Below are 10,828 nucleotides of genomic sequence, written 5' to 3'. Positions count from 1 at the left end.
GTCAATATTATATTAAGCAAAACTCTATTAATAATATGATTATATTTTCTTTCCTTTAGAGGAAATATCCGAAAATATAATTTTTATTTAATTGTAAATGATTTAGCTTTCTCTCATTCGTGCAAATTAATCATAACAAATTATTAATCATAAAACGAAAAATGACCTTGCAGTATTTTTTGTTATCACGCGATCAAGAAAAAAAGATATGATCAAAATATAAATAATAAAATATTACTCGTATATTTATGGTTTTTTATTAACCATTTTTTTAATAAAAAAATGGAGCAATCCGTGAAACTATAAACGAATATCGTATCTTTATTTTCTACAGCCTTGAAATAATACTTGAAATAATATAATTTTATTGTATTATTAACTTATATTAATTTTATAGTTATAGTTTAAAAAAATATAATTTTTAATCAATAGTGTGTTATACTATTATATATTTTTTCTTATATCATTTCTATGAAACTAATCATTACAAAATTGCCGCCTCGTTTCAAAACTAATGGTCATGATATACAAACATCTAGATATACTATGCAACGTGAAAATATCAGTAAATTCTATATGTACTGAAATGAGCCATTCCTTTGTTTATGAAATAATTCGAATGGCACGATTAACACGTCGCCAATTGACCAATTGAAATTCAAAATATGGCCCTCTGATTGATCAATACTAGTTACCCTAGACACAGGTCGATATAATTGGGCGTTTTCCAGCTAGCGACACAGAGAACACAGTGTATCACTTCATCCTTGTTGGTTGCCGAATAAACAAGGATGAAATGATTCATTGTGTTACACTGTGTCCTCTCTGTCGCTAGTTGGAAAACGCCAACGTGGTCAAAAGGAACGCTCCCAATTAATTCGAATGTTATTAATGGCGCGTGGCACAATAAGTATAATTAATAGTTATTTACAATATCGTGATAAAGTTATTGTTAAACAAATCAGTTTTAATGGCAATAGTTGTTAAATTATTTACAGATTTTTTTCTTGAATGCTATCACGAAACATTTTTTTTGAACAATGTTTTTGAACAAAAAGAAGTTTTATTGAGAAGAGTTTTCTACCAATCACAAGAAGGATAGATATGACTATTTCCTTATGATAGACTGTTTCTTTCTCAAAGATCAAAAGATTCAAGAAAAAAATCATGTCGCATCCTTGATGATTTATTTCGGTATATAAAGTTCAATGAATTAAAATAAAAAGAGTAAAAATTTCTTTGCTTGATCAGATTTCAATCTTCAATATACATATAATTTGATAAGGCTTTAGAACATAATGGCCCATATTCTAAATCTTCTTTCATCGATAAAAGTGCCTCTAATAGAGGCTTACAAGCTTTCTAATTGGCTACAAGCCACTCTTAAAAGCACTTTTATCGATAAAAGAGGATTCAGAATATGGACCAATGAATAGACCTTGAATTTTTGAGTAGACCTTTTAAGCTCCTCTATCAAACTATTACGTGTGTGTGTGTATTAAAGAAGAGAGATTGAAATTTAATAAATCAAAACAAGGAAACTTTAGCTCCTTGTCAAATTCAATCTTTAAGATGCAATTTCATTGACGTTAAAAAGTAGCGTCAACTATTGGTTGAACAAAGAAGTAGTTGCTTCATTGTTTAACCAATGGTTAAACCTTAACCTTAAAGGTGCAATTTCATCGACGCTACTTTTTAGCGTCAATGAAATTGCATCTTAATTTTCAACGATACAGGCGTTAGTATTTATCTCCGCACATGCGAACCCTCCTTGTTTGATAATGTTGGGTCCGCCATCATGCCGTTTCGCTACTCCCATCATCCCCACTACTCCTTCTGCGACTTGCTTCAATTTATCTAACGTTCGGATTTCCAGTTCGTGTTTGTTGCCCGTGAAGGATGCCTTCTGCCAACCCTAAACTAGAGAAACAGGCCTCTACGGAGACCGTGGAACCCCTACGCCAAGTAATCGTCGTAATCGAGCATAAGATACGGAACCTCGAGAAGCGTAAGGTAAACGCAACATCGCGACCCGGCTCGTCGTAATTACAGACAAAAGTCGATCTGTCAATCGCCGTGGCTTCCTTACCGTGTGATCCGCCATGATCCCGATGCGCCATGTGCTCGCGTCTCGATATTTTCCCGAGTATTTACAACGCGCGTCGAGATCGTCTCGTCCGCGTCTCGCCCGCGATCAAACGTCAGAAAGGTTGCCGGCGACGCGGCGATGGAACCGATGACGGAATCCCGAGTTCTCGAACGCGCCAATTTTGCCATCGGCGACATCGTATCATGGCGGTGTACCTATACTATACTAATCGCACGAGATTCGTCTTTGTACACGATGTACTTTTCGACGCCGTCACCGGGACACCATGGCCGATGATACGTACCAACGTATGCAACGGGTTTCGTTGACGATCGAAAGTCTTGCGATGCGACGCACAATTTAGAGATTTATGTTTGGCGTTTTTCTTCTCGCTACGTCGGCATCGAATGGTATCGCGCGATCTTACTGTATATCGTCATCGCGTATCGCGGAATATCTGTTACTATTTTCTTGAAATTGTAAGGAAGATTATAAATTGTGTTTTAATATTTTTTCGACATATATTCGCTGTCGTCTTGCGCCACGTTTCTTAACATGCCTGTCTTTATAATGTTCTGCTTTGACTTATAAATATAAGATTTATTTTCTAGTCATAAATCTAATAATATTAAATCGAGTATATACAGAGAAAATGAGAGAGTAATTAGTGGTTAGAGGTAAATTTAAAAAAAGAGGTAAATTTATAAATATAACTTTCTGGATTTAGGGCAAACTCGAATCGTATAGGGACTTACAGAAGAATGGAAGGGAGTTGAATTCGGACCAGAAAACAGCAGTGGCTAAATATGACGAAGTGCTTCAAACATTGGACAATACTCGAGATCTATACAAACAAATTGTCACCATTGCCAATGACTCGGTTAAACAGCAGAAGAAACAGGCGCGAAAAGAGGCTGTCGAGCGTATGCAGCAAGATATTGCAAAAGTACGCATCAATATTTTAAATATAATTTTATCTATTTGAAATTGAATCCAAGAAAATATTGAAATATGTTTGTGATGTCAATTGTAGGTGAAAGAAGTGCTACTTATTCAACACATCTTGGTAAGCTTGGCCACTGATTCCATTAGAAATGATTTCACTCAAGGAACAAACGGAGCTGTAAAATTATCAGAGGAGGAATTAAAGTACCTGGAGAACTTATATATCGAAGTAATTATAAAACAACAACGTGACGAAGATGACTTAACATTTATACAACAAACCCAAAAAGTAGCAGAGCACTATGTGGCGATTGTGGATGGAAAACAACGTGAAGTTGTCGGCACTACTTATAATAAATTGAAGGAGATTATTACAAAAATTAATCAGTGTGGTTATTTTGATCAAGTTCACGAATGTTCAGAAGCAATACCAATAGAAGAAGTATGTATTAAACTTTCAATACATATGTGTCTGATACATGTGTATATAATCTAATTGTGATTCTTATTTGTTATAGGTTGCAGAAGTTGTAACGGAAACAAAGCTTAGTGATTCGCAAACAGGGCAGGAACAGGTCAACGAAGAATACAATAACGGCAATGACAGGCACATTCCACCGGAACCTATGATACCCATTCCAAACTTTCCAGTTCAAGTTGCACCGCTGCCAGTTGTTTCCGGTGCCGCACCGGTCTCGGGACCCATTTCGGTCGTTCCACAGCCTATGCCGCCTCACCCAGCTGCACCGGTCGACACGCCTTACTATACAAATGCTACCAGTTTTGTTCCGCAACAGCAACAACAGCAAACTCAACAACAATCCCAACAACAGCCTCCACCAGCGCCTCGAATCAATGATGTCATAGGCACGCCAAATTTCTTTTTCTTACAAGAATCTGAGCTCGATTCACCGGATGTCACGTCACAAGCACCCATTGTATCGCACATTCCTCCCGCAGTCAACGCGCCCATTCCTTCGCAGACCTTTACGAACCAAAATTTTGCAAATGCACCTGTGGCCGTTCCTCAACAAGTCATATATCAGCATCAGCCACCGCAGGATATGTCACACATTCCTGGATTCGCGAATCCTAATCCACCGCCACCAATCCCGATGCCGCCCTCGCATCAGCAGCCAAACATGCAATACAGTCCGCAACATCCGGCCGGTTTTCAGCCTCAACAAGCACAACAGCAACAAAATACGGTGCAACAACTGCCACAAGGACAAACACAAAATTTCAATGAACAAAGATCACCTCAGCAACAAGAGACTCAAACGCCCACAGAGGTAATATTCAATTTTTCTTTTGGCATAAGATTGATAGAAAAAAATAATTGATATTATTATCGACTTGAAATGACCCATATACCCTTTATAGGAAAAAACTGAGAATGGTCAAAATGAAACTACTACTACGGACTCGTCATTGGAACAACAGAATGAATCTGTAGATTGGTGTCAAATGACCGAAACCAATGATTGGAGTCAGTCTGATCAACAACAGCAATCTATTCAAGATTCTCAGCAAGTGTCGCCACAACAGACATCGCAACAGACTTGGGGTGATCAACAACGTGGATACAGAGGAAGGGGAAATAGAAGGGGGACCACTAATGGCTATAATAGTAGGGGCAGGAATAATTATCAACAAAATGGACGTGGAGGACAAGGTAAAACAACATTTTAATATATGGATAATCAATTCATAATTTAAATGAATACATGTAACATTTTTCTGAAAGATTTTTACAATCTTTTTAAAATCTTTTTTTATATGAAACGTACATATCGAGATGTAATATAAACTTTTTATTTTTTTTCCTAGGCACGTATTATCGCAACGATAGTAACTATCAGAATGGATATCAGCAACGTTCTTGGGGCAACAATGATGGAAATAACGGATATGCTGCCGGCTTTAAGCGTGGTGGTGGCGGAGGAGCGAGGGGTGCGCGCAACGAACGCGCTGGTCGTGGACAATACCGGGGACAGAATAGGACCAACCGTGGCGGATATATGCCACGCGGCAAGCCTCATCCCGCGCAATAATAAGCGAGAGAGGAAAACACTAGCGTAAATACACAGTGAAACGCACTTTAAAGATGATGTTCTACGATTACAATTCAACTGTCTATTTACGAAAAAGCTTAAGTCGAGAATGCATTTGCAATATGAAGTGAGATTTCAAAGTAGTAGATATCGCGTGTATGAGTATTAATATGCAATAACTTTGATATTAAAGATCGATTAAGTGACTGATATAGTTTCTGTAATGCAATAGGAAATGTGTTATATGTTTTTTTATCTATTTGCACATACATTAAGATTCTTTGAGAAGATAAAGTTGATTAGAATTATTAGTACATATAGAGTTTTGCATCTAATGTAATAATTTCGTATAAAGTTATGTACGAGGCTAATGAAAAATCAATTTGAAAAAATCTTATCTTATGTTGGCATTTGCTGAGATTTACGGCTTAGGATGTTTCTTAAATATGACATTGAAAAAGTAAAACTTTGCATTTGAATTTGGTGTCTGTAATTATGAAGAGAAGATAATGTTAATAAAAAAAAAGACGATGCAGAGGTAACATTGTGATATATAAAGAAAAATCAACCAAATTCAGAAGTGTGAACCTACCGTTCAAGTATTATTGTATTATGTGACAGAAGGCAGGTTTCACAGGGCAACAACAGCAGATTACGAAAATAGAAAAAAAATTTTATTAAAAAAAATTAAAAAAAAAATAAAAGAACTCTCAAATATTTCATGTAAAGACTACAGGAACGTATTTAAAAAATAACGTTAAGATGATTATAATTATATATAAATATATATATATATATATAAAATAGGCGATCTGCACGACCATCTCTTCGCCTTGCGGCGTATCGCTTCCAGAGGGAATTTTTTATGATACCAGAAAAAAAGAGGACATGACGAGCACATGCTTTCTTTAAACTAAACTAGAAATATCTTCTCGATTTCGTACTTCGTATCTGGTATACGAATTTGACGAAGATTAATTAAAAACTTCGTATTTAGATGGTGATTTGAGAAAGTTGTAATGAGTCATGATATGTAAAGATCTGAAAAGGACGACATTTTTTCACATAGTGGTACATATGTATCGTGACACTGTACACATTTCAAATTGCTGTCGCTCCCTCCCTTCTGTTTTTTTCTGCGTGATTCTGAAATTCCTCGCACAATGGTCGCGTCTTGCACCGCCAAGCGAAAGAGATTGCAGTGCATTGTCCTCATTTACGATATAATGCATTATCTAATTTTTTTTTGTATTAAGAAGAGAAAAGAAACGTATAATTATTTTTAAAACGGAGGAAGCGATTAGAGGAAGAGAGAAAGAGCGTGCGGAGCTCTTTAGCGTGTAAGTCGAGTTCAGTGTACAATTATTGACTAGATTCGGAAGAAGAAAGGTGTGTTCAAAGTGCGCTGCCGATAAGTCACGCTCCACACCGATGAAAAATATCATATTTTGTTTGTACATTTGTGTTTAATCACCTCCCTACCCTTCCCCGTCACGATTACGTTAAAACTATCCTACGACTTGCCTATGTATCTTCCAAATAAAGATCTAATTCAACCCTGCTTAACCGAGCATTTATTCTCGGTACGAGAACAATTTGATCTCACTTTGATTCTCGACCTGCAAAAAATTCAAACATTTCGTTAACGATTGTATATATAAATTTTATCAAGTATTGCTCAGTCACATATATAAAATCATTATGTACACACAAGTGTGATGTTTAATTAATTAATAATATATCATTGCTTGAAAGAAAGAACGCGCTGCTTCAAATATAATCGCATTTAGGCCTGGTTGCACCAACAATTTTATTTATTTCAGCTTTAAACGAGACTTAAATATATGTCTATCTTTATCTTTCTTTCTAAATAAAAACAGACATATATTTAAGTTTCGCTTAAAGCTAAAATAATGTTGGTGCAACCGAGCCTTATACATTTAAAATCACGCACTGTCGATGACATATTTAGAAATTTTGTATTAATCGCTTCCAGAATTACTTTTGCTCTTATATGAAAAATCTTTTTATCTATTTTATGTCCCTTACTGTTTTAGATCAATTGTCCCAGAGATCAGCCCCCATGACTTCCGGATCACGTGACATTCAGAGAGAGACAGTTCTCCACTTAAAGTTACTCATCTCTCTCTTTCTCTAACACAAACACATATAACAGCTTTCCATTGATAAGAAGAGAGCGAAGTATTAAACGAAAGAGAAGCTCCATTCAACATGACAAACAAGGATAGCGTAAACTCTGACTCAACCTGCATATCATTATTCTTTGTTCTCTTCTGATTCATGCTGAATATCTATATCATATACATATATATATACATTAAAATATGGGATATTATCATCTTTTCCTGTTTCAGTATAGCTCAATCAGAAAATTTCTTTACATCAGATAAGAAGTTTATCTTACCTGCGACGATAATTAAATATTTACAATATAATCTTTGAATGAATGTTTGTCTTACATCAACATTATTATCAATGTTTTGAAACTGTAAATTGTTACACGATTATGTGATTAAAGTAATTATTTTCAAATAGTGCACCGCAACGGTGCAATTTAGGTTAAACTTTTATTTTTGTTATATCATTTGCCTTATATATCTTTAGTTTATATATTTTCTAAAACGACTTATCTAATAAACATAATTAGCAAATCGAGATACAATGTTACTACAGAGGCTCTTTCGTGTTACAAACTATAGAATTTTGCAAAGAGTTATATATAAAGATATTTATTCAGTGTATAAGGTATGAAACAAAATTTTAACATATTCACATATATATATATATATCATTATTAGCATTTTATATATATATATATATATATATATATATATATATATATATATATCATTATTAGCATTAAAATCTTTTTCAGAAGGAAAGCGGTATACAAACTATCAGAAAACTATGGATAACATCGCCATTCACCATAATGGGAGTATGGGGATTCATAAAGAACAAAGATGAGATTGAAACACAAATTACGACAAAAGAAGTTCTTATTGCCAAAGTGGATGCACTGTTTGATCAGGGAGACTATAAAAGTATATACAATATTTTGTCAAAATATGAGGTAATTAAATCTTTTGAATTACCTTTGAATATATAACTACAGTTATTATACAATTAATCGCTTTATATAGGATAGTAAGGATGTTGAAATCTTGTGGCGTTTATGTAGAGCCATTTATAAAATGTCTGAAATGGCCAGTGATGTGGAAGCACGAAAGTTGATTTATAAAGGATACGATTTGATAAGTAAGGCTCTTGATATTCAAGAAGATCATTATGCTGTTCATAAATGGATGTCTATATTCCTTAACAGTAAAGCTACTTTCGAAGGCACAAAAGCACATATTAAAGAATTGTACAACATTAAAAAACATTTGTTGGTAAGATACTTGACAAGTAATTTAAGTATACACGCAAACATAAATATTAGTTTATAAGTTAAAAATAATAAAATTAAATGTTATAAAAGAAGATGTATAGAAAATATAATCTAATTAGTTGACATTATTGTTATTCTATAGAGAGCATCGGAATTAAAACCTACTGATGCAACGACGCTCTACATGCTTGGATGCTGGTGTTACGAGATTTCGAGTTTGGCATGGTATCAACGAAAAATAGCATCTATTATATTTGAAGAACCGCCAACTTCGTCCTTTGAAGAAGCATTAATGTATCATGAGAATGCCGAGAAAATTGATCCAAACTTTTACAGTCGTAATTTATTAATGTTAGGAAAAACATATCTGAAACTGAATCGTAAGGAAGATGCCGTAAAATATTTAAAAAAGGCTGTTGAATTTTCTGCCAAAACTGATGATGATCAGAAAGCAAAACAGGAAGCGCAGAAAATATTGAGCAGTATTTAGGGATATAAAGAATACAGATAAATTTAAATATTTTTATACTTTTTTAAATGGAAAAAGAATGTATGATTTTTGTATATTAACAATATATAAGTATATTGACAATATATATAAATTTTATCATATATATATATATATATATATATATATATATATATAAATTTCATATATATATAAATTTTATCATTTCTTAATAATAAAAATTTAAAATGTATATTGTCAATAAATATTTGTATATATTGTATATATTATATATATTATTCTTATAAAATATTAATACTATGAAACATTTAATTATATGTGATAGACAGTGTGTGTAAGGTTTCTTCATTTTTTTTACAAATTTTTATGTTTTTTTAAAAAATTATTATTTTTTTTATTATTTTTATTTTTATTTTACGTTTTATATATATATGCAAATATTTTATATATTTATATTGTATGAATATATATTAATATATTAATATTGTATGAATATATTAATAATGAATCCACATATAGAAATATATTATAATTTGAGCATTGTATTGTATTTATATTGTTACATTTTTGAGAGATGTGCGTGCGAATTATTTTGGATTCTCTACATTATTACGACTACGTCCGTTTTGACGCTTTCTACGCTGAAGGTATCTTTGTTGGATGTTCGATGTGCAATAAAGACAATTATACTTGGCGCGTGAGCGTGTAAAATGAACGCAGCTACATCATCTCGGTTCCTGCCAATCGTCGTGAGCTTGACTGTTGGCGCGAATCGTCTTAAATTAGGCTAGACGCTAGACAGTTGCATAAACGCATTGATCACTTACTTCACTCATCCAGTGCCGTTATACAGCTCGAAGATTTACCAGGATCTGAATAATATCGACGATGGATGGATTCATTAGGACTTGTACAGCAACATCGATGAGCAGATTTGTCGACAATTTTAACAGTGACGTGATTGTTGGCATTGGACGATATCTTGAAGCCTGCACGAGACAGGTACATATTGCTTTAATACGACATTAAATTGTTCAGATTGTCGAGTTTAAAGTCATATATACGTATGTACGTATTATCCATATCTTTTTCTTGGAAATAATTAAAATGTATGTATGGACTTGTACTAAATGATACAGTTGATTCTTGAAATTTGTTAAATTGATTGAAGTACTATTTAAAAATAAATTTTTGATAATCTGCAGTTGCAAATTGATATGTTTTTCGAAAATATAAAGGTATATAAAGACATGTCAACAATAAAATTGCATAATTATACTACGTTTTAAATTAGCAAAATAGTTATAATTATATTTTTATATAAAAAATATCAAATATCCATATCATATATTTTAAAATATATGCGTTATATATATAATGTTTTTGTATGTTACTTGAACAAGTACATAAAATATTTTCCAAAAATATATTTAAATTATATTTTTTTAGATACATGGATCGAAATTACGAAGATTACAACTTACAACTCCTGCGCGATGACATGAGAATACATTCTACATTCAGTGCACAGATGACTTGATGAGAAACGATGAGAAGATTCATATTTCTCTTTCCTGAAGCATGACTTTGCAGACACAGCATCAATACACTCTTTCTTTTATCTACATACTTTTTCTAATGAAGAAGTAATCAGCTAACGGAATAAACAACATTCGTCAAAGTGGAATATGTCAGGTAAACAAGTAAAAAAATAATAATAAAAGATAATATCACACGATATATATGGATGTGAAGACACTTATTTATTTTATTTCTATTTTATTCATCAGTGAACAGACAAATACATTATTTATACGAATATAATTAATATAATTTATCGTGTGTGATTTTAATAAATA

At 33.0% G+C, this 10,828-nt stretch overlaps 2 protein-coding genes across 3 annotated transcripts; both read left to right on the top strand.

Annotated features, from left to right (window-relative positions):
• Nucleotides 1-1,831: 1,831 nt before the first annotated feature.
• Nucleotides 1,832-5,749, top strand: LOC105259310 (caprin homolog). The gene is made up of 6 exons (XM_011271183.3): nucleotides 1,832-2,013; nucleotides 2,817-3,035; nucleotides 3,123-3,476; nucleotides 3,553-4,326; nucleotides 4,418-4,709; nucleotides 4,865-5,749. Exons 1-6 carry the CDS (start codon nucleotides 1,900-1,902, stop codon nucleotides 5,086-5,088), a joined length of 1,977 nt encoding a protein of 658 aa, XP_011269485.1. The 5' UTR covers nucleotides 1,832-1,899; the 3' UTR covers nucleotides 5,089-5,749.
• Nucleotides 5,750-7,055: 1,306 nt separating this feature from the next.
• Nucleotides 7,056-9,037, top strand: LOC105259316 (regulator of microtubule dynamics protein 1). 2 transcript variants are annotated; one of them, XM_020030012.2, is made up of 5 exons: nucleotides 7,056-7,626; nucleotides 7,757-7,854; nucleotides 7,985-8,182; nucleotides 8,253-8,501; nucleotides 8,643-9,037. In XM_020030012.2, exons 2-5 carry the CDS (start codon nucleotides 7,771-7,773, stop codon nucleotides 8,988-8,990), a joined length of 879 nt encoding a protein of 292 aa, XP_019885571.1. In that variant the 5' UTR covers nucleotides 7,056-7,626; nucleotides 7,757-7,770; the 3' UTR covers nucleotides 8,991-9,037. The 2 variants fall into 2 exon arrangements, with proteins under 2 accessions (XP_019885571.1, XP_019885570.1); XM_020030011.2 differs by having other exon boundaries at nucleotides 7,056-7,667.
• Nucleotides 9,038-10,828: the final 1,791 nt, after the last annotated feature.

This window comes from Camponotus floridanus, unplaced genomic scaffold, assembly GCF_003227725.1.
Source record: "Camponotus floridanus strain SB8 unplaced genomic scaffold, Cflo_v7.5 scaffold9, whole genome shotgun sequence".
Taxonomy (NCBI): domain Eukaryota; kingdom Metazoa; phylum Arthropoda; class Insecta; order Hymenoptera; family Formicidae; genus Camponotus; species Camponotus floridanus.
Note: the sequence above shows the minus strand (reverse complement) of the source record. Positions and strands in the feature narration are given on the sequence as shown.